The 24656-nt window shown below is 46.6% G+C and overlaps 1 protein-coding gene across 1 annotated transcript; it reads right to left on the reverse strand.

Moving 5' to 3' along the window:
* Positions 1-8726: 8726 nt before the first annotated feature.
* On the reverse strand, positions 8727-24656 carry TBX2 (T-box transcription factor 2). The gene is made up of 8 exons (XM_034752448.1): positions 24493-24656; positions 23378-24323; positions 21707-21974; positions 17994-18140; positions 15864-15940; positions 15433-15602; positions 13011-13570; positions 8727-10541 (listed from the first exon to the last, which is right to left on the reverse strand). The coding sequence occupies exons 2-8, from the start codon at positions 23740-23742 to the stop codon at positions 10095-10097; spliced, it is 2034 nt and encodes a 677-aa protein (XP_034608339.1). The 5' UTR covers positions 23743-24323; positions 24493-24656; the 3' UTR covers positions 8727-10094.

The raw sequence follows: 24656 nt of genomic DNA on the forward strand, positions 1-24656 counted from the left end.
GAGGATTAAACGCCCATCGACTACAGCTGGAGATTTGGGTACTGAACGGTTGTGAAAGCCAGAGGTGCTTCGAGTCTCCAAACAGTGGCTATTGCTAACGAAAAGCAAACGGGGTTAGGATCTGCGTGTGTCTCATCTGCCTGAAGCACGAGGCAAGAACAGGTCAGGATTGAAGCATTGTCTCGGCTGTGCTGAAATCTGTCTGCAGTTCACTCCTGCTTGCTAGCCGGCACTGAAAGCTGGGCAGTATAACCTATAAGTTTTTCCTTATAAAACGGCTGTAGAGCTCAATATTGACCAGTGCGAGACTTTCTTATGCGTTGATCTGTTTGGGGCACCCTTTGAGGCCTTGTCACTGAGAAACCCCCCCCCCACACACACACACACCAATCAGCCAATTTAGTGATTACCAGCGGGGTTCTGAAGGCAACAGAGTTTCCCTACAGCAGGGAAATAAACCAAAGTGCACAACACCACACACACCTTCCAGCCTATGCAGCCTTCCCCAAGCCCCTTCCCCAGAGAAACGGAGACAAAAGTGATCGCCACACAAAATCTCCGTGGCCCAACAAAAACATCCTGTGCCGAGTCAATGTCTGAACATGGCAAAAACCATTTGCCCTGGGTTTTCAGCCACAACTCGTACAAGTCGGACAAGAGGCAGTAACTATTCCTATGGACACACAGTGGCAAAGGTGGGTGACACGCAGGACAGGGGGAATCACTGTGGAATTTACCAACAGGCAACTGACAGAATCTGGTTCATTGCAATTGACTAAATCCCATTTCGATGTACACCCCCCACCCCACACACACACACACCCCATCAGTTTTAATCGGTCTTGCAAAAACCCCTGTCCCCTTTTGCTCTGCAGAGGCTGTGTCACTGGGGAGCAATATCTGCCCCTTTTATTGACTTGGGCAAGGCCAGCTCGCTCTTTAACTGCCCTAAATTTATGTAACCTTTTGTCAATCCCCTTTCTTGGCTGACGTCTGAGTTAGCAGCTCTGCCTCAGATTAATCTCTCGTCAATTGAAATTGCCATTATTGTCCTGATAACGACCATTATTTTTTAAAAAGGAGACCAAAGACATCTTAAAGCGTCTCGACCTAATGACCTTGTCCCTGGATTAGTAATTGGGGAACAAAAGGGGAAGGAGAATCTACTTTAGCCAGAAGAGGCCATGGTAGAAACAAGTGCTGGGGTCGGGGGCACTCTGGATCCCTGATGTTGTAATAAAAGAAACAGCCCAGCAAAGCGTTTCAATCCAGATAACGTGCACGCCGATGTAAATAGCTTTCAAGATAAACTGGATTCAAGGAGAGAATTATTGTTGTTGGGGTTTGATAGTATTGCTGCCACACCGGCACCCCCCAGAGAAATAAAAATCAAGGGAAGATCCCTTATACACCAGCACCCCATGAGCTTGCCAACAGGAGGAAGGAGAATTATGAATGGTAGGTACCTCTAGTGCCAGGCATGATTTGGAATTAAGGCAATCTATGAACTAGCTGGACTGCAGAGGTTATTATTGATCAGTTTCACTCCCTAGCTACTGAAACAGTGTCATCTTCTGGGCTGCACTTTGTTCTAGCATCCTGTAAAAACAAATATGGATCCCAATCTCTCTTTCTCCATTTCTCTTTACCTCGATCCTACAGAATTTACTTGTAATGCCACTCTCGTGAAGCACAATGGATGTGAAATGGTGCCGAAGGATTCCACAAAGGGAAAGAAAACGGACCTGTCTTTAACCGAGGACACTATTTAGTACGTGTGTTACTGGTGTTCTTCAGTTTACACATATCCCATTCCGCATTCGCTAGGATGTTTATTTGACCTGTATCCGTGTCAGCAAATGCATGTGCGTGAAGATATCTCCCGTGAAGTGCAAACTGTCACAGATCCAAAACGTAGATACAATGACAAGGATCCAAAAACCTTGTGTGTACATCTGCATCCTCAATGTATAGAGGCACATGAGTGCAACACATACTGCGTGAGTACTACATATCGCCCCGATATGCTGAAAACTTCTGATTCACTCCCGTGTGTGCCTGTGTATTTGCACAGCGCCACACACGGATTTGTATTGACACCGGTATTTATGAGCACAGACAGATTCACATATTGCACATAAATACCGGAGTCAATACAAATCTGTGTGTGCGGATGTGCAAACACACACACACTGGAGTGAATCAGAAGTTTGCCCGGCACATACTTGAACACACGGGGGGCGTCTCACATATACTGAATTGATCACACCGCTTTCTGTACACATATTTGCATTACACGTACATACAGTCCAGATCCCACTGATCCCATTTTAATGCCTACGCAGGTAGGCGTCTATCTAGAGGGGTGTGTCTAGCTCTCTACAAAGCAAGGAGTTACCTATATAACATCTAAATGACCAGGGTGCCATCAGCCTACCTGTGTGTGTCATATAGGGCAGGATAGCGGGGGCTGATGGCACACCTGTATATGTACCCTATAATCTAGGGGATCTCACCCCAAAGAGACCCCGTCCGAGGGGGCTGTACCCAGGGGTTTGCCTGGACCAGCAGGCCCGGCTCCCACTCGCCCCTGAAGGGTTAAAGTCAGTTGACTTGGCCTTTTATCTGCTGTCTCCCCGGAACAGCCCTTCTTGTCTATTGATCAGCGATTGATCGCTGCAGACAAAGGGCTCTTCTCTCCCGGCGTGTGAGCCCCGGCGGCCCGCCTCGCTAATTGGGAGAGCGCCGGGGCTGGGACAATGGCCGGGCGGCTCAAGGAGGCTGGTGCGAGGAGGGCCCGGGAGAGAGGCTTCCTAATTGGGGGCTGCCGCTGGAGCGATCGCCCCGCGCTGCCTTTGTCCCCGGCCCGGGGAGGCGGTGTGCCCGGCAGGCAGGCGTCAGGCGCCAGCCCCAGGACAAAGAGATGTCTGCTGCCAGCTCCCACCCTGCCGGCTTCCCAGCCGGCCTTAACCCCTTCGCCCGCGGCGGCGACCAGTAATGAGACTCGGTCCGCTAGGACCCGCTGCAGGGGGGCAGGCAGCCCCCTGCACTCGCCTCGTGCTCCGCCCAGAGGCAGCGGTGAGGGGCTTGGTCCCCTCAGAGCGGGAGGAGGGGGTGGGAAGCAATTGGCCCCTCAACGGGTTTGTGATCAGCGCTTCCTGGCAGCCAAACCCCCTTTCCTATCCCCCCCCCCCGCTTCCCATAGGCTTTACACGGAAGTTTATTCTCCAGGGCTAAAAATACAGCCAAGCCCAGGGTGGCCACGGAATCGCCGCGATGCTAACAGTATGCCGGTGAATTTGCCCAGATAACGTGCCCGGCTCATGCATCCAGAGCAGAGCGCGCTGCAGGACGCTGTTTAGTTAACCCACCCAGCACCCCTGCGAGGCAGGCGGGGGGAGTATCAACAGCAGCTTGCCAAAAAACCTCCCACAAATCATGGCCACAACGGCAAAGTAACTTGGCCAAGGCCATGCCGTGAGTCAGTGACAGAGGCAGAATTATAACTCAGTACCACCTGACGCCCACTCCTTCTTCCAGACCCTTGCTGCCTTCTGCATAATTTTCTAGTGGGTAGTTGTACCAGAGGAGTTATTTCATTGACTCCATGGCTTACTGTTCAAAATTCCAGCGTTTTGCTTTGTTGCCATGGGCTATATACAAGTCATGTTCTAGTTACTATTGGGGTGAGTGTGTCAATTTGATTTCTGAGATGATACTCAAGGTGAAAAGCCTTTAAAATCCACTTCCCATAAGCATTTGCAGTAATAAAACTTGATTGCCTAAGTGGTGGTGGAAAGGGAATAGAGAAAGGAGTGTGAACCGAGTGCCTCAACTTTGTTCTAACATTTGAATAACATTCACAAAAAGGTATTTTTGCAGCTTTTACCCTGTTGTGAATAAAAACTAAACACAGCTTAAAAAATGAAATTGGGTTTTCAAACAGGTATGGACAGATCTGTGCCATCTTTCAAAGCAAGGCAGGATTGCTAATTTTCTGTTAGAAGAGACCCTGAGCAGCAAAGTCTGGCTCACTCTCTCTCCTCTCCCCTCCCACAATAACATATTCAGTGGCAACAAAGCCACACTTTTGATTCTATTATTTTATTAAGAGGACCTCTGGCAACACTACATATTATGGCCTGTCTAAAACCAGTTTACAGTCTCTGCTATGTATGCCTGCCCCCTTTATTCTAATATCACATAAATGCCGTCTTATGTCACTAAAGTTATAATGCTCATCAACTCCATTTACTAACCACCCCAATCACATAACATTGTCCTCTCCCCACATGGCCCCTCCCTGTGTTGGCATCTGCTCCTCAGGTTTTTGCCAGAATATAGGCCCTGAGTCTACCAACCCGCATGTGTAACTTTACTCACATGATGAATAGCTGTATTGAGTTCAGTAGGCCAGGAACAGAGTTGCATATGCCTCTGCATAAGCATTTGCAATGTCAAACCGCTCTGATGATGGGTTCTACATGGACACAGGAGGATGCCCACAAGGATTAGACTGCAAGGCCTTCAGGGCAGAATTCTATTTACAGCTCTCTAGTAGAGCACTGGGCACATCTTGTCCACCACTTTCAAGAGGAATCAGTAATTTTAGGTGCCTCACTTGAGACACATGAAATGAGCTTGATTTTCAGCAAATGCTAAGCAGTCATCCTCTAGGGTGGGGTGGGGGGAGAAAAAATCTGCCCTTTAAAAATGTTCAAGTTGAACACCCAACAAAATTGATGCAGCATCCAAAGTTTTGCCATGGGTATTGTGATGTGCAGAATTACATGCATCTCCAGTGTCACTTCATACCAAGATTATACCACAGGGTGTGTCAGACCAGAGTAATTTAATGTATCCATTTATAACAAAAAAGGCAGTGTGTGGCCAACGGTTACTTATGTTGTTAGTTAAGTCACTTAAATATAGGATTTATCGATGGCTTCAATTTCTGTCTGGCTGCGAGGGAGGCAGATCTGTTCTTGCTGGAACGCTTTGCACTGCCACAAATGAAAAATCCACATGCCCCTTTGGTAAGCAGGGAGAGTCAGGCTGCTCTGGGAGGTCACGCTTTCCATCCCTGTATGTTTGACTTCTGTGGGAGTTTTGGCTAAGTACTGGACTACTGCGCCCTTACATACCTGGGGCCAGGGTCTGTCTTCAGCTCCACCAGTGTGAAAGGACAGATCCTCCTTTCATTGTGGTCAGTGGAAGCCCCCATTCTGCAATGACATGGGCCTATACAGAGCCCACTGATTTCAGTGGGGCTTTGCCAGCACTACTTTTCTTGAGGCCTTTCACAGTCATGTCTATCAGGCAGTGAAGGAGCAGAGTTCCCTTTAGCTTGGCTCCAGTAGAATGGTTTATTACAAGGAAAGTGTAAAAGGATGCTCTAGTCCTTTCCTAGCTGAAGGATATAGAGGAACTTCCTGATATACACAGCCAGTCTAGAAATAGTCTTTGCCTAGCCCCGGAGCTTTATACCCCAACATCTCAACAACAACAACTCACTGCAAGAAGGAAGCAAACATTTAAACATTTACCAACCATAGCCTCAGAATAGGTCGGATGGCTCTATTCTTGAATCCGGGGATGTGAATAGAAGAGATTTCCCTATAGATATTTATTTTAAACCTAACTTCCTTGTCTCTCCCTCAAGCCAGCCCTTCTCTAATTAAACAAATGTAAACATTGCTTTCTTGCTAGGTATTTGTGAAGTGTTTTTCTTTATAGTATATTCCTTATACTTCCTAAAAAAACAGACTCAAGGTATTACCCATCCTGAAATATATTTATTCAGAAATGATTCTGAGAGCCTGTTTCAGTAATTTTATTCCCTCCCCACATGAAAGTAGTTTCCAAACTGGGGGATCCATTACTTAGTTTTCGATATTATCCCCATTAGATTTATCTTAACACCATTGCACCAGTAACTTCACCATTCTATTATCTTACACCCCAAATAATCACACACATCCAGCTTCACTGATTTAAAAATTTTAATCAGTTAAGCAATTTATATTTGTTTTAAATGAGAACTTTGGATTATCCCAAATTTAAACAGTTAAATAGGACAATACGCCAGTGTTGGCGAGCAGGTTATGTTGACCGTTAATTTGATTATACTATTTTAAGAAAGATGGGAGAATATTGTAACTAGTTAAACTGAAATAAATGGGGGGAAATTACTTTTAAGGAAAAAGCACCAACTATATAAATGAAACAAATTAAACTAACAATTACCTAGAAACTCGTCCAGTTTCCAAGCAGAAAGTTCACCCTTGTGAAAGGCTGACCTCAGGCGTGTTTGTTAACTCATTTCGCCAGCAGAGGGCCCCCTATACACAACACCGCTCTGAGAGTGACCCAGTAAACTTCGAAGTTTTTCCTAACACAAACAATTTAGCTAATAAATCTTCCAAAGAATGAGAAAAGGGTAATTGGTGAAGAAAAGGGTTGTTTATGTCATCCTTTATTGCTTTACCATAAAGCCGGGAAGTTCTCCTCAAACCAGAGAGAAATTAGGGCCTCCCGACCTCTTTGGAAATATAAGGACTTGGGTCAGTTTAAACAGATTTCATAGGGGGAATCATGCTTTTGGAGGATGAAAGGGGGTGGGGGGGGGGCGCCTAATACCTGAGGGAGACTAGATCCTTGACCGAAAGAGAGAAGGAAATTATTTGAAAGCCAATCGTGAACTCTCCAACGATCCCATATAAAACTTCAGCAATTAACAGAAAGGAGAAAACGACTGGGCTTATGGGCCCCGTTACCTGGGAAGCAGTTGGAAAGCCAGTTGGAAACTTCTCCCTGGTTTTTTCAGTGTCTTGCCAAACAAGGAGAACTCCAGACAGCACTAGCTGTTTTCAAGCTGCAACCATGACTAACCAACGGCCTCTCTCTAGTCCCTTTGTCCTTCACACCTGTTAGCAAACTCGCTAAAATTAGCCTATTAAAACAAGACGAAGTGTAAGAGTGAGTATTATTTACAGGGGGAGGGGGTGGCGCTACCTCTCTCTTCCTGCCTAAAACAGTCATCGCAACCCACGTTAAAACAATTGTAACGAGGTATCTTTTGACCTAGAAATGCTAATTGGATAGATGATTAATAGAACGCAGCTTGTCAGCAGCTGTTGGAAATGTTCTGTAACAGAACGCGCTGGGTTTGCTGCGTGGGTGAGAATTCATGTTCTGAACGTTTTAGCGGCCCAACTCTGCAAACGTTCACTTGATTCACCTGAGGAGGTTCTTTGGCGTTCCTTGCTCAGGTGAACAGACATTCGCTACTCAGTGATTAAATGCCAGCAAAGCCTGCTGCTGTACGGGGGCCCCGATTGCAAGAATAGCAGAGATGTCTTTGATTATGCGCGGTGTACGACTTTTTCCTAGGAGCCTTGGTTTAATGCAGGCTCTCGCAAAATATCCCCATTTTTACGTTGTTCTCAACACATGGTAGCCACAGATTTCGCAACAGGAACATTTAGGTAATAAAAGCTGGCCCTAGGAACTTATTTTGGGGGTGGCAGGGGAATTCCAACAAACCACTGACAGATAAGACACAAAAATCCAATGTCATCAAGCCAAATTAAAACAAAAGGCTTCCTTTCCGCCGAGATGGGAAACATTTGCAAATAAACAAGGCAACTTAGCCAAAATGGTTTTCAAAGAGCAACAGTTTACATTGGTAATAAAGGGGGGGGGGGAAATCTGATTTTATGTTATGTGTGTGCTTTAAGCTAAAAAAAAAAGTGCAGCAAAATGTTGCAACACTGTCGCTGGAAACTGTATCTGCTGCTGTCGCTTTAAATCAAACTGTTTCTTTTCGTTTATATCTCAATAATACAAAACGGATGTTTATATGCATTGAAGCATTTTAATCTTTCCTGATCAAAATTAAATGCAGGCTCGCAGGATTTAGAACAGACTTTCTACACATCCTCTAATTGAAAATAATAACGAACATATATATAAAAAATAGGCCTAACCTAATAAAGTCTCCACGTTTCAGATTCAAAGTCTTCGGATGGTAATTGAACTCACTCAAGTCTTCTCCGGGAGCTGTTGGATCCACGAATCTGGGGCGAGTACAGTATGTTAATATGCATGCCAGGGGTTTCAGATGTTAGGACTTAAATGCAATGGGTCCTTCAGCACAGACCTGCAGAGAATCGAGGGCTACACAAAATCCACACTTTTACCCAGCTAGTTCGGTTCCTCCTCCTGGGTTAATCATTTACTCTTTAAAAAAAAATCTAAAGTCAAAGGTGCAGGGAATGAGGGTGATATAGAATCAACCCCCGCAATCCTTTGTGTTAATTAAAGCAAAATAAAGCCGCAACCAGTTATGCAGGTGCTTAAGTGTTTAGCACGTGACTTGTCAGCACTGTTCACGTGCTAAAGTTAAGCACGTGGCTAACTGCAAGCTCACTGCATGAACCTGCATTACTGTAGTTAACTGAAGGCTCTCAGACTTACCCTTGGTAAGAATGATGTCATCCCAGTTGTAGTTAGCCCTGACATCAAAAAAATTTGTTAGTGGTTTTAATTTCTTAGGGTGATCAAAATCTCCACTCAGAACTCGACGTGCATGCTGGGCTATTCAAATTTCGAGGGGGGAGGGTGTGTCGAAATTCCCTACTCCCAAACGTTAGAATAAAGTAAATAACCCACATAGAATCATTCTGAAATGCTAGGAGAGATGAAAAACACCAACCTTGCAAAGCTTCTTAGAATATTTTTTATTGAAAGATGTGAGAGAATTCATCAAAAAATGAACAGATAGATACCCGAATAACCAGCACATTTCAAATCCTGTATATTTTTATTTTAAAACAAATATAGCGCACAGTCCATGTGATATTTAAATTTATTATATTTCTTTTTTTGTTCTGGAGTGAAAAATAAAAACCTGAGGTTTATTCCTGCATTTCCTGTACCCCGCACTGTAAAGATATTTTCATTGGATTTTTTTTCCTTGTAAGAGTTCCTTAAAGAATTGAACTCTGATTTTAGTGACTGAAAAGTGTATACTGATGGCACATGATTGTCCTAGAGAACAGGCGGGATAAACAACATTTTAAAACACAGTTAAAGAAACCAAGTTCTCCTTCAATCACAAAGAGCTAAATATTTTTTTCATTTACAATATATATGTTCATGTAAAATGAAAAAAAATTAAATGCGATGAGTTAAACTCTAAATATTATGTACACACCAATGTACAACTGAATAAATTAATACCAATTTGCATATTCTGGGATCCTTATAGCTTATTTACACAAATTTTCATTTATTTCATAAATATTTTTTTCTGGTACACAGGTAGATTCCAAAACCACCATGTCACACTGCCTGTACCAGTTCTGCGTGTTGGTGGCCTTTGAAATCAGTGGTGGATGAAATAGAGCTGACGACAGTTTATTTCCATTTTCCCCCTGACAAATCAGGTTACACACATGTTCATAGTCACTAGGCTCACCCAGAGTTATTATTTTCCTCTTAAAATTGTCTGTTTTAGGTGAGGGGGGGGTTGAAAGCATCTTCCTCCCTTCAGAAATCAGTCGCTACAGAAAACATCAGTCACCTTTCCCGCAGTCTCTTTAAGGGAATGACTGGTACATTCTTTCGCCATCCCGGAAATTGCATGTGTTCTGGGTAATCCATTGATCAAGAAAGTTACGCTGCAGATTGGAATCCTTCTGCTTTTCCAGATGTATTTGGAGTCCAAACCAGTGGGACTGAGGAGGGGAGGGAAGGATACTTGCCGTATTTTCTCCTGATTTGGGTTTAGGGAGGGGAGATCCTATCCATTATATTCTCCTGGGTCTGAGTGGAGAGTGGTGGGGAGGGAGGGAGGAATAGTCTCCCATAATTACCCCTGGCTACGGGATATTTTGCTTGCGGATCATTCACTTGGCCTCTGCTTTGTCTGGGTATCTGTATGGATCACACTTGTATCCCTGTCTTTAACTGCCTGTCCCCCTCCCCTTTTTTTCCCTTGTGTTTTTTTTTTTAATAAATATTTATACTGTGCTGTACAAAATCCCAGTGCTTCTCAGCCCTTCGGGCTGGCGTGTTGGCAGCTCAGCCAGTCACTTGGGGGACTCCCTGCTGGGTGACACCTCCCTTTGGCTCTCCAAGCAACTGACCAGTCTCTGGATATTCTGCAGTTCATTGATGGAATCTTTCAGGGAGCTTTTGGGAGAGAGGGAGCCCCTCTGGCTGCTGGATTTGTGCAAAGGGAGGTCTGGGAGGGGGCTGGATTCCCTGCTGCTGCTGGGCTTGGAGCCTTCCGAGCCTGGGTTCAGGCTGGCGGGCAGACCGGTGGTCAGGAGGTTGGTGCTGGGTGGGATGGTGACGGGGATCTGGTACGGGCTGAAGCGCAGGCGAGGGCGGGTGCTGCTCAGGAAGGGGTTCCGGGACAGGGAGCTGGCCGCAGCCGCACTGGTCGCTGGCAGTGCTGAGGCGGCGGCGGCCGCAGCTGCCATGTAGGTGTACGGATAAGGGAAGAGTCCGCCAAAGGTGGGCATCGGAATTCCCTGCAAGAGAGAGACAAAGCAGGAGAGTTTTAAGAGCGCCTGGTGGTGGGAACTGGCCACATCGCAAGCTGAGGGGCAGGGGGAAGAATGCCAGGCAACCAGAAAATCCAGGTGAGCCACCCTGATATCTTTGAAATCAAGGGATTAGGAGAGAATCTACTGCCAAGGGAAGAGGCCAGGAGAGCAGACTCCAGGTGAAAGGGGTTGGCACCTGCATCCGGTTCATTGGAAGGAAGCTGGGGACCAGGGATGGGGAACCAACCAATGCCCCAGAGAAAGGACGGCGGGCCTGGGACCAGGGCATTTCATCCCGGGGACCCAGGAGGAAGTCGAAGTAGCCAAGCTCCTGTGTATCACTTCAAACGCAGAGCCCAAGAGACAGAGGCTTGTCTGTCAAGTGTCTCTGCATTGGGTGAGCTTCTCTGTCCTCTGGGAGCATAAATGACCTTCCACCACCAGTGCAAAATCAAGTCAAACTCATTAACTAATGGAAATGGAATATTTTCTTCCAATGCGCTCACCCTCCCAGCTCAGCACTGTCCATCCCTCTGGGGCAAGAGAGATGCCACAAATTTGTGCCTCCTCTCTACTAATAAATATATGCCACGTATCAGATCCTGCACCCTTTTATTCCGAATTTCCCACTGAAACAATACACCCCGTATGCAGCAACAGAGATTTAAACATCAGGGAACCGTGAAAGGAATCAACCTGTTGAAACAGTCCCGGGCACAGACGCAATGCCCTCTTAATTAGGCTGGGGCACTGCTCAAGGAATAGGTAGGGATGAAGGTAACCTGTTGAGTTCCGAAAGGATCTTGTAAGAAATGGGGAGAGGATCCGACCTGATAAATAGAAATAAAGTTAACTAGCAGGTCTGCTGGGCAGCCTGAAACCGCTACCAGAGACACGCCTGTTGAAAGCTAGAGTAGTACACCACAATAAGGCTCTGCCTTGAACAGGTCTCCACTAGGACATAAAAAGCAACATCTTCCCTCTCTGCTCCAGCCTGTGGCCCAGGTCTGTGCATCCTCACACAAGTTTAATCACATTAAGACACATAGTTAAGTAGGATCGATAAATTAGACGGTTTAAATGACATCTTGGTGTGGTTGGGTTGGGACACACACACACACACACACACACACACACACATACACATTCTGAAGATGGCACAACCCTAGTTTTGGCCAATGGAAATAGGCTGGATCTTTCTCCCATTGAAGTCAGTGGGCAGAATCGGGCCCTTTCCACTTACTAGACATGCTCCTTAGGGGCCCCTCTGATTTGGGGGGGACATAATGAGCCTTGAACGCAGCTACCCCCGCTAGCACTGATCCTTACAGGCTCCAGGAGCGCCAGCCTGCTGGGTTTGACTCAGGATTCGCCCTGGCGCTGAGCACCCGGTTCAAAGCTAGGGACAGGCACAGAAGTGGATAGGCGCGGCCATAATTCCCATGTATCTCCTGTTTGCATTAGCAACAAGCAAGCCGCTGGAAAGTAATAACGACTGTACCCGGTCTGTAGGAATGGAAGGTCAGTCCTGGCTTTTGCAAATTACACACACTCCCACTCAAGGAGAGACTGGAGCTAGACACGTTTTATTCTGTATCAATTCAATACCCCTGTAACTGGGGTTTTGAAAACGGGGTCAGGGCCGAGCATCTCCGCGGGCTGATTTGTTACCCTTCAGATCTGGCTGCCTCTAAACGAATTAAAGTGTTACAGGACCAAAGGGAGGAGGATATAAGCAATTATTGGCCGGAGACAAATGTCATGGATAGAAATAAAGGGACCCTCGGGTGGGGAGCCGAATAGCATTGCTCCTGCAGAAGAAAGCAGGCGATAATGCCGCTATCAGGCACTCGGTCTCCCCTGTCTCCCGGATGGGTTGATTGATTTTGTGCTGGCGAGGGAACCGCACCGAATTGCTCTCCGGATAGCCCGATCCGAAACGTGACCCTGCTTCAACCCGCCGCATTTCTCCGGCCAGTGAAACAGCCGAGGGGTATTTGAAGCAAGCAACGTGGTATCCGATTCAATCCGCGAAGGGGACTGGGATAGTGACCGGTAACAACCCAGCCTCCCGCTGCCCGGCGAGCCAGGAGAGGGGGGAGGGGGGAATGGGATGGCCTGGGGACACAATGAAAGAGCCATTGTTTTCCATTGCGAGTGATGCAGCCAGCCCAGAGGTGCTGGGCTCTGCCCTGGCACGAATTCAGCCGTGCGGGGACCCCAGGCTCCGGACCCCCCCAATTCTAAGCAGGAGATGGGGGGTAAGAAGAGAAAGAAGGGGGGTTAACTAGGGCAATGAAGGGGGGAATTAAAGCAGATGCGGGATAAGGGGGGTGAAATGGGGGATACATTCGTGGGGAGGGTAAAGGGAAGGGGGCAAATTGGGGGCCGGGGTGGGGTTTGGGGGGGGGGGACCGCGGCTTGTCCCAGCCCCTTCCGGCGAGCCCCGCTTACCTGAGAGGCCAGCATGTGCTGGGAGAGGTGGAAGGGGAAGGGGGTGGCGGTCCCGGCTGCCCCCTGAGTCGAAGCCAGGGCTCCGTTCTCCAGGCCCCCGCCGGCCACCGAGGCCAGCAAGTGTCCCATGCCCATGGCGGAGAAGGCCCCGGGGGCCATGGCGAACTGCCCCGGGTGCAGGAAGAGGGGCTGCCCGGCGCCCAGCGGGTTGAAGAACTGCTGCCCGTGCAGGCCGGAGAGCGCCAGGCTCTGCAGGTGACCGGCGCTCAGGTGCGGGGGACTGTCCGTCTGCACCATCAGGGGGGCGAAGGACTCTTTGCTCAGCCCGCCGCCCTCCGCCTCCTTCTTGGAGGCATCCGGCTCTTTCCGCCGCCCCTCGGGCTTGTCCTTCTCCAGCCCCTTGGGCTTCTCCGGGCTGGGTCGCTCCCGGCTGCGCTCCTCCGGCAGCCGCGGGCTGCTGCGCGGGCTGGCCTCCTCCGGGCCGGGACTGGGCCCGCGGGCCGGCCGCTCCTCGGGCAGCTTCTCCAGCTCCGGGTCGCTCTCCGGGCAGGATTTCTCCTCTGCAAGGAAAGGGGGGGGGTGAAACGCGGGCCCATCCCGTGCCCCGGGGGGCTCGCACAGCGGGGGGACAACGGGAATCACCCCCCGGCCTTCTGCTGCAATCAGCAGCCCCGGTGCAGGCTGCCAACCCCCTTCTCCCCCCTTGTATCACACACCCATAGCAACCTGCCTTCCCCAGCCGGCCCTGTCTGCCTGGCTCTATTTAAACTCAGCAATCAACCGTTTTGGGGGGAAAAAACTGGTTATTCATTGAAGAAATTCAATCTATTTTTCGGGGGGGGGGAGTAGAGAATTAGACCTTTATAAACTGGTAATTGTGAGGCACAGGGGATTAGCACCGCTTTGCCAAACAGGAAGAACATATTTGCTAAGGGCACCAAAATATATGACAGCATCCTATCAATTAGCTTCATCTTCACCCTGGTCTGCCTAGTTCATGACGTGCTCCGCGGGTTCAAACAAAGCAAAAGCCATCGAGAAAGGAAGGAGTATGTGCAGTATTGGAAAATAATCGATTCATTTATTGTATAGCTAGATTAAGTGTAAATGCACCTTATGGACCGATTAGAAAGGCAGGGGGTTGTTCAGATTAAATCCCCATGAAATAAGTTTGTCATGATCTGTTCTGAAAAAGCATTGATCAAAATACACATCATTGTGCAGAGGGAAAATAGTGAATTGAACCATATTTCGCAACAGAATAGATCATGCATACAAGCATCTCTGTAGTCTGAGGTAGCAAAGATCCCATCTCGGCAGGTAACTTCACACATCCGGATTTAAATAATATCGGACTAGTTGTGATTCAGAGAGCAAAAAGTTTGAGGCAGCTTAAGTTAAATTCCTTAGTTTGAGGTATATATTCATTGCTGGTTTAATGGATTTAGCTGAAAAGCTCCTAAGAGGGCCAGGTGTGTCATAAGCCCTGGTATTAGGTAAATAATATTTCTGCAATTTCATTAATTTTTGCAAGCCAAAGAGGCAGGCCTAAAATAGAGGAAAAGGATTTTTTTTTAAAGCAGCAAATCCACTGACACTGTGTCAGTGCCAAACATGGTAGCTGAAAACTACAATGAGAGAGCTGCTGAGTTTTATTTCCATTTACTAGATGTGAGCCTCCAAGTTCCCTCCTCTTAAAAAATAGGGATTGTTGTGGAGGGGAGTTTAGTTTAATTTACCTTTTGCAACCAGAGAAACGCTCCAGAAAGGAGTTCTGGAAGCCAGTAAGGCTTATGTAACATCATAATTACGTTTATGCAGCCTGTTGTTTACACAAATTTACAACAGGAATATGTTAGAAGCTGTAAATAAGGTTTGCATTCCCCCCTCCTCAGCTACATTTCTTCAGTGGTAACATTTGGTTCTGTTGTACTGATCAGCGTCTCTACCTCCTTCTCCTTTGGGTTGTGCACATTTTTCTTCCCACTGGTCTGAACCCCGAATTTGCAATGAGTCGGAAGTGGGCTAGAATTCACTCCAGCCTGTTTTTAATCTGTATTTAAAAGTGGCACCTATATCATTGCCAAATGAGGAGCCAAGACATACCTGAAATCCGACTCCTCAGGAAAGTTACTTAAATTACAATTTTTTAATCTATTCTTTTCTTCCTCATCTTCCCATTTGGATTTGACTTACAAATACCTCTCAGTTCTAGTGGGTGGAAAAAAGTAATTTTCCAGTTAACAACCTTGGGATCTGAGTTACACCTCTGTTAATTCGAAGCCATTCCTAGGAAGGCTTTAGGATGTAAATCAGATTCGAGTCTGATGATTTTTGTTCAGAGAAGGCAAGAGAGAAAAATCACCTCTTTCCTTTTTTAACAGACGTTCATGCTGAGTTCTGGAGTGAACTGTCTAATTACCTCTGCTGCTGCGGTTGAGTCTCAGGGGACTAGGGGCTGTACCCAATGGGGAGTGAAGTGTATCGCGCACTGGGGCAGGATCACACGAGGAAGCATCGGATTCGCCCCCATCTCGGTCAGGTTTGCACTGCTCCTCATACATCCGCAGGGAGGGGAGAGTGAGCTGTTTCCTTCAAAAAGAACAAGCCATTACTAAACATTATCTTTGTGGTGCATCCCAATAGATACACTCATGGTTCCACCTTGTTAATGGGGATAGGGGAAGGTGGAATCGCTTTACAACACCCGTTGTAAATATTACTTTGGGCTAAACTAAAATCCCCACTGAAATCTCTCAAGTAACTTTTGGAGATCAAAAACAAAGGGAAGGAAGAAGGAAATATCCATGTTACCACGAGACTAAAACATTCTAGCTCGGATAACAATTTTACCTCTTTTCTCGCCTTCCATTCCCGGTATCTCTGAATCCTTTTGCAAATGGGTTATTATCGATTTTAAGCTGGGTGATCTGAAAACAACAACAACAATTAACTGCGAAAATTATCCTAGAGACAAGGTGTTATGCAGAAAGGGTTAAAATATTCTCTCTCTCTCTCTCACACACACATTTTTGGACTGTGTGGAAATACATGTAAAATTGCCCTTTAAAACAGCAACGATGAGACAAATATTAGTCATTAAAAAGTGATGGGAAATAAAAATAAAGAGCAACCTTGTAGCTTGGTCGCTTGACCTGTGCTAACCTCCAAAGTTCAACGGTGCAGAATGTCAGTGTCCTATTTAGGTTCTGTTTCAAACGGTTTGAAACACACACAATCCCCGGTTTAACACACCGCATGCGTTATTAAAAATGATGCTGAGGTTTGGCCTGAATTATTAATAGAGTTTTAATGATAGGAAGTTATTTTTCACGGCCCCCTGGAGGGAAGATGGCGACTAAACATTGCTGTGTTGGTTAAAAGCTATTCTTATCTCTCCCAGAGACTAACTTATGGTGCTGGCGACATAAGGGCATTCAATAATTCATGCTTTTGAAATATGTCCCCTCGATGGTTGCTTTAAAAATGCATGTTTGATCTGCTCCACATTATTTCTGTAAAAACAAATTGCTTAATCCCCCTTTTACTTCCCAGCTTTTCCACCAAGCAGGTTTTATTTTGTGCCAATAGAGACAGCGGGGAAGAGGCAGTGCATACCTAGCAAAGCAGGTATAATAGATCTGTCCCTTTCCAGCCCTAAACTGCCCCTCACTCCACTCATCCATCTCCCTTCAACTGCACTGATCAGAAATCCCGCCCCAAAGCAGGGTTTTAGTCTGAAGAGATGAGTAGTCTGTGACAGCTGGCTATACACCCTCCTAGCTTGCAGACCTGCAGGATGTGTGTGTGTGGAGGTACACCCTCCTAGCTTGCAGACCTGCAGAGAGGGTGTGTGTGTGTGTGTGTGTGTGTGTGTGTGTGTGTGTGTNGACCTGCAGAGAGTGTGTGTGTGTGTGTGTGTGTGTGTGTGTGTGTGTGTGTAGCCCATCAGAAAGACCCAGGCTGGAACAAGTGCTGAGTTGCGTTGCGGTAGCTTGCGGCGATGCTGCCGCCTAAGTGTTCTTTAATCGATTGTGACTCTTTGCCATAAACTTTACGAGGGAAACAAGCCCACCAGGACCCTCAGACAGACCTGTCAATTAACATCAGCAGCCAGGAGTGGAGGTGCCGGTCAGCTTTTGGGTGGGGTGTGTGTGAAACCTCTTGAGGGGGGGGGGGAGGCACTAAAAACCGGTCAGGTCTGAAGAACAAAACCCAGCTAAAGCACCACGAGAATCAAAGATTTCCCGCCCATCTCCAAAGCTTTGCTTGCTGTTCTCCGGCCCCCCCCACCCCAAGTGAAAGGCTAACCCTGGTTAATCATGAAAGCTATTGAGTTAGCCTATCTTCTTGGTCATTTTACTGGGCTCCTCATCAAAAGCTGCCTTTAGAGGTAATTCCCTCCAAACGCTCCTCATACTATATCATTTCTATCTCCTTAGTATCTGAAAGCTACTGAGCAAAAATGTCCGGCCCCCGTGCCAAAGAACCAAAAAGAAAAGAAAAGAAAAACCAGGCTCCCGGGAGGGGGAAAGTGGGGTACTGCCTCCTCATGTGGGGGCACCTGTCTGCAATCTCTCCTTTCGCTCCCACTCCCCCAAGCGCTGCCCCTCGACTTGTCTTAAGCCCAAGGCATGTTTCATCCGGCTGGCTCAGGCAGAATCAGAAAACACACACACACAATTAACTCTCTGCTTTGATTTTTATCTCCCCCGAGTTAGCAAACTCGATTTCCAAATAGTTGGACTCTTTAAAACTAACAACCGCGAGCGAAACAGGCTAATATTAGTAGGTGGCAGCAGAACAGGAGACTTATAAGGGCATCGGAGTCCTTGTCCAATTCCCATTGCTTGGATTCCTCCCCGGGGGACCGATCCTGATCCCATCCTGAAGTCAGAGATTTCAGGGGAAGCAGGATCGGATCCCTACATCTGCTCAAGAAGAAAAGGTTCATTTAAAAAAAAAAAAACCTCGTCCCCTTACCTTGTCGTTCTGATATGCGGTGACTGCTATGAAGTCTGTTTCAGGGAACACATACGTCCGGAAGGTGCTGTAGGGAAGCTTTAGGATGTCATTGGCTCGCACTATATGAAACCTGGGCTGGTACTTGTGCATGGAGTTCAATATGGTCTGTGGGTTAGGAAATGAGCGAATGACTGAAATCGAGCAAATACAAACCAATCTCCCCTGTAGAATTGCTAGACTCAGAGCCTGCTAAGCAGGATTCCCCCATTCATACCAAAAGGCGGGTTTTTTCCCCCTCTTATAATAAGTCATTTTTTACAATCTGGCCTCTACTGATCAGGTCTCTTGGAAGAAAAAGGCTTGTTGAAATTTCTTTGTAAATGCTCTTTAAAAATGCAGGCTGATGACTATAATGATAAGGAGGGAAAATATCTCTCCCCAGATTGTTACAATCCTGAGAATGAAGGGAGAGCCCAGCTCCATTGCATATTTTCTAGCAATCTATATCTATATAAAATTATCTCACACAGCGCAGAAGTGGGTTATCTCACCGCAGTTGACTGCCACAGAAAAATATGTTCCCAGGTAAGCTACTGGAATAGTGAAAGGATTGTTTCACGCCACGATCCACGTGGATTTTATGTTTTAGATGAAGATATTACAGATGAACAAGCATTTGCTCCCTAATCAGGGGTCTGAAACTGTCGCCAGCAGTCAAAGCCATTCTGTATTCCTTATTTTTTTAATTTTAGAGCATTTGGAAATATTTCTAAACCAGAACCACAATTTGAAAGAAGAGTCAAATACACATTTTAATTAGCTTAAATTGCTCTGAAAAAGAACACAATTGTTGCGAATTCTAAATTCCTTTCCCCCCCCTTTCAAATCACACAACTGAAGTATTTTCTTGCCTGTTCTCGATTTAATAATTCGGTAACCCGATGTGTTCAGGATGAAATGCAATATTACCGAAACAAAATTGTTGCTGGCTGGTGAATTCTTAATTATTGTAAAATACTATTGCCCAAGTGGCTAAATAATTGTCACTTCATTTTGCTGTAGAAGGCAATTAAAAAAAAACTATTTTAACCCCCAAATAGTCACCTGCTGGTGACCTGTCAGATCAATATTATATCGATGTAATCTAGACGGGATTTATAAAGGAAATGGTGCAAAAATTCCCATTCAGGCTGTAAATTTGCATTCCTTTAAAAAAAAATTCATCCCTTCCATGACCAGATGGCACAGACTAAACCCTGATCTTTCCGATTTAATACACGCCGGCCTTTTGAGAACAACACACACCAAAAATATCGAATTGATGAAGAGGAACCGTTCAAAATGTTAGATCCCACTAGCTTTCCTTGAATAATAAAAAGCTATTTCTAATACTCTCTTGCTATTGATTTACACATTGCATTCTCGAAACAGCGCAATGTATTATCGAACGGGCCAGTTCTTTTCCTATCTAGACAAAGTAATCTTCTCACCTGAGAGATTTTTCATGCCTTCTATTGCCCATACTGCTGTTGGGTGCAGCCCCCACCCACCCTTGAGTGGGCGCTGACTGCCTGTGGCATGGATTGACTGACAAACCACCATCTCCAAATCCCAGTTAATTACCATATCAAAAACATAGGACGATGAACTTTCTCTTTATCGCCCCAAATGCTTGGCCAAAGGCTAAAGACAGCTTGTTTGTGAGCTCTGATTCCCTCCCTTCGCGCCCCCCTTCACCGGGCATTAATGGAAGAATAAACATCTCTCTCCCTAGTTCAGATCCGCTCTATGCTGTGGATATTTGCAAATTGCTAAGACACTTCGATTTTTTGTTCACTAGGCGAGGAAGATGATCAATAAAAAAATAAATAGGGACGTTTGATAGACTTCAAAAAAATCCTTCTCTGCAAGGAGACTTCTGCTTCCTGGAATAACAAAATAAGCTTTCCATACTCCCAGTGAAACTAAGACAGGTGGGTCACTTCAGCCATCTACCAGCTGAAATATACCAAGACCGGTTTTAACCAAGATCCCCGAGATATTGAATTTTGCAGCTGACACCCAGCCTTGCCCATATGCGGGCTGGCATCTCCTTCAGTTGCACCTGTAGAGAGCATGGCTTCTTAGTGTGCTCCCCACTCTACCCTGTTGCCCTCAGACACCTCTTACCTTTCATTTAAAGGGAGGAGATTCTGCAGCCAAAACCAAACCAAACAACAAACCTTATGAAATGACCCTCTATTTTCCTTTATTGCTCCACCAAAAAGTCAAGTGATCAAATAGGTCATTCAGGACTTGCCCATTCACACTGAAATCCTCTCAGAGATCACAGTCTCCCCCATCTCATTTCGGCAACTGTATTTAATCCCAAATCATTTTTACAGATGTAATCCCTCCACACACACACACACACTTTCTCACACACACCGTCCCAATCTTTCCCAGGTTCTGGTGACTGGTCTGCCAAGTAGATTGCCCTGTAGTCCTGCAGTTACAAATGTCAGAGCAATTATGCAATTACCTGAGTTTATAATTATTACACGGTAGGCAATCTCCTAGCAATTCCAGCTCACGTTTAAATCCAGGAGGGTTTACAGTGAGTGAGGACTGGCAGGATCAGGCCCAGTGAAGGAAACTGATCTGGCATATTATAAGGGAGGAAAATGAGTTGTGCATTGGCAGTCACCCGCGTGACTCAAACATGAAGCAAATGGTGTAAGGATTTAAACCCACAATGCCATGTTCTTAAGCGTTCTTCCTTCCAAACCTGATTTAAAAAAAAAGTTTTCCACTTATTGTTATGGCGCAGAGCCTGTATCTCCCTGCTCCCCACTGTTTAATGGATTTTACTACATGGTTTTCAATAACTCACCCTGGAATTGAAATAGGGAATATGTCAGGGTCCTCTCCAAATTACAAAACCCCATGACATCTAGAACGTGCAACCACTTCCATTTACCCTCCGCCCAACCTTAGACATTTGAGGCGGTTAAGTTAGCATGTGCCTACACCATGTGTCTGAAATTCGCAATTCATACTGACTCAAAGGCCCAAGTGAACATGTTGGGGGGGGGGGTATACACACACACACACATAATCGACAAGGCGATTAATCTTAATTAAGAGTGATGGATCCCATGCATTTTAAGGCCCGCTATGTGTGTTATGAATTAAAATGTCGTGATAAGAGCTGGTGATTTACTATTTACAGATGATAAGCGCACATTCAAACTGCGCTGTCTGCGGGGGGAAATATGTTGCCTATTTCTAACGGGGGCAGTTAAATTCATGGCACAAGCACCCATGTTTTCCTCCGTTTTGGTAATAGGTGGGTTCTTCTGGGTCTATTTTTAGCGAGTACATAGGAACCTCGTAAACGACAGTACCTGACGACTAAGTTCCCAGAATTTTGACGCTTGTTGGTTTTTTCAAACAAACCCCGGTGATCAAGAGATGTCTTTTGAAATGTGCCCACCAGAGCTATGTTTGTTTCCCTTTGCTCCTTGGTGAAGATAGCAGCTGTTCGGGTTTTTTTTTAAAACAATCCATGTATTAAGATGCCGTTTCTGTCTCCCCCATGCCTAGCTTTCCATCTGTCCTTCAGATGCACAAACACACAACACTTAACGGGCAGCTAGCGAGACATTGGTGGCAATGCAAAAAAACTTCCTTTACCATCACAGCCCGCACGACAAATGACCCCCACAATCGCTTGTCGAGGTGATACTTACAAATCCGTGCTTGTCCGAGATGTTGTTAGTGAGCTTGAGTTTGTGAAAGGCAACAGGTTTCGCCATCCACTGCTCCCCTGTAGCAGGGCTGTCCGGGTGGATGTACATACGCTTGGGCATCTCGGGATCCGCCTTCCCGGCTACCATCCAGCGAGAATTGTGGAATTTATACCGGCAATCATCCGCAGCCACTATATCCATTAATAAAATGTACTTGGCCTTCTTGTCCAGGCCGTTCACACGCACTTTAAACGGGGGGAACATTCTCCTAAGGGAATAAAAAACAATAGGAGAAAGAGAAGAGTTTCGTATTAAAAATAATCCGAAGCACTATAGAGTTGGCTCGCTTTTGTTACAAAATATGAAAAGAAAAGAAGCAGGGGGGTGTCTGAGACCTATTAAACCGGAGGCTGCGGGCACTGCGTACCCCCAGCCCTGTCTCTCTCTCTGGGTTTGCATCCATCGTGTGCCCACTGCTAAGTAAACTGGAAATGTGCATTAGAGCCATGTTGTTACATTGTAAAGTCTAGACCCTGGGCCTCCGCTTTCAAAACGAAGTGAATTTTTAAAAATCAGCTCACACCGAACTAGCAATTCGGAACAGGTCTGTGGTCTCAGAACTACTATGAAAATCAAACCTTCTTGTAGAGATTAAATCCTGGTTCAGGTCCGAATTCTACGTCCTGGGCTCTTTTGTGTTTTGCCATGTTTTTAAAAAGTGCACACACTGGGTTTGTCTCCCCCCCTTTAATCTAACCGGCCGCTTCTTTACATTTCGCTTCATTCGCATGACAGAAAACGAGCAAAAAGGTCGAAATCTCAGCGTGGATTTCTCAGGACATTGAGACTAGAGATAAAATTTCATTCTTGATACATGTTAAAGCAATTTCCTTCCCCTAAAAAAACCCAACCCAAATATTTTCACGGAGCAAGTTTCTAATCATTTGCGAAAACAATACCAACGCTGAATTTATAAATATCCTACATGTAAAATAAAAGAGAGCTAATGCAAAGAAAAAGATTAAAGCCAGAGATACCTGGAGTGGGTGGGTGGGTGGGGAGATGGGCTATTGCAAACCTATTTTTTAATGATTATTTTTCAAAAGGGCTGTTAATATTTAAATACAGGTATATGGAGGGGGAAAAGCCAACTCTCAATATTGGCCAGTCATGCAGTGAAGAAAGTGCTGGAGCTCTACATATACCAAATCGTTTCCATTTTACGAAATTAAACAAATACAAGCTACACCAATTTAATCTGAGGCCAAGGTGTTAATTACTGCATACGCATTTAATTTGGAATCTGGCTTCTTTCTTTTAAAAAATGAAAGTGGGGGAGAAAATCCACAAAGCCCAAACCATCCACTAGCCCTCTATTTCTTATTTGTATTTCATTCACTGAATCAGATTTTCCCATCAGCAGCTTCCTCCCACCCTCGGGGAAAAAAAAAAACATTGGTAAATAAATAAAAATAAAAAAAGAAAGAAAAATCCCCAATCCGGTCTGAATCAGTGAAAACGACTCACCCTGAATGTGCATTCTTTTAAAAATTATCTAAGTCACAGGTGCAAGGAGGGGGTGGAAGAAGGGGGGGGGGTTGTATCACTTTTAGTGGCCCTTGTGCAGCTACCAAGCGGGGTGTGTGTGTGCCGGGGGGGGGGTGTTCATACCTTCCTGACTTGGTGATCACCATCTCTGTCCCCAACTTGTGAAACTGGTCCCAAAGCTCTTTGGCTTCCAGAGTCACTTTGGGGTCGTCCTCGACCTCCTCCTCCGGTTCCAGGCTCTTGAGAGATCGCAGATGGGCTGCCTGGTGATGGTGCCCCAGGGCCGAGACGTGCAGACCAGCTTCTGCAGCTCCAGCTAAAGTAGGATCCGGGATGGGTTTAGCCAGCGCCGCCGGAGGCAGAGCTAGAGCCGGGAAAAAAGACGGCTGGGCGGCCGCTAGGAAAGCGGACATGGGGAAATCGGCTGGTCTGGGAGCGTGGAACGGGTGATAAGCCATTGCAGTCCCTGGGAAGGCTGGATCTCTCATCGGTGCATCCACAAAGCCAGGAGAAAAGAGGGGACCCCTGGCCCTGGTTTTGGCCCGGCGAGCTCCTTCCAAGTCTCTGGAGGAGGAAAAGGCAGAGCTGGGTCAGAACAGCTCCCGGCGGCGGACACTCCCCGGTGGCAGTTGGAGATAGTGGTAGCTCCTGATATTTTTTTTTTTTGTTGTCGTTGCAGCGAGGCGAGCGGGCGCTGGGCGCAGTAAAGTCCTTCGCCGGACTAAAATAGAAACAAAAGCCGAACCGCGGCGGTGCCCAGGAACCACGCGGGGCTTTCAAAGGGCTCCCCACCGCAGCGAGTCTGGGGGGAGCGGCCACCACGGCGCCCCCGGAGAGTCAGGAAGGCGTGCGATCCGGATCCGCCTCTGGCCAGGCTGCGCCGGGCGAAAGGACCCGGAGTGGAATGGTTAGATCTTGTCCTGATCTCTGTAAAACTGTGACTATCTCACATGTCCTTCCTGCGCTGATCCCCTCGCTAATGAGCCAAGCCCCCTTGATTGCTGATTTTACGCGTTTCAGACCAATTGTGGATCTCCATAGGCGTGGTTTTGACAGCTCCGGCCAAGATCTGGGGTAAGGGGGGAGGGAAGGGAAGGGAAAGGAGGGAGGGAGGAAAGGAAGAAAAAAAAGAAGGTGTCGGAAGCACCGGCAGTAAGAAAACATGTCAACAGAATAAAATATTAACCAATGACAGAGAAAAGTGCTCGAAATCCCACCCCCAGCTCCTTTCCGCATACCGGGTCAGCGCTGAATTTGCTGCCGGCGGGGAGCGCTTCGCAGGCGGGGAACTGCTGACAGAGGCACCGGGGCAGCCCGGAGAGTCGTGTGGAAACCTCAGGAGAGACAAGAGCTAGCCCACATCAGAAGTGCAAAGCAGAGCGCGCGCGCGCGCGCGCGCACA

The sequence above is a fragment of the Trachemys scripta genome, chromosome 18, assembly GCF_013100865.1.
Source record: "Trachemys scripta elegans isolate TJP31775 chromosome 18, CAS_Tse_1.0, whole genome shotgun sequence".
Taxonomy (NCBI): Eukaryota; Metazoa; Chordata; order Testudines; family Emydidae; genus Trachemys; species Trachemys scripta.

Excerpts from the sequence above, each read along its gene's own strand:
- TBX2 (XM_034752448.1), bottom strand. The coding sequence starts at position 23,742 with ATGAGAGATCCAGCCTTCCCAGGGACTGCAATGGCTTATCACCCGTTC. Across the intron at positions 15,941-17,993 it reads CCGCATATCAGAACGACAAG|ATCACCCAGCTTAAAATCGA; the intron begins GTAAGGGGACGA and ends TGTTGTTTTCAG. Across the intron at positions 15,603-15,863 it reads AATGGAAGGCGAGAAAAGAG|GAAACAGCTCACTCTCCCCT; the intron begins GTAAAATTGTTA and ends TTCTTTTTGAAG.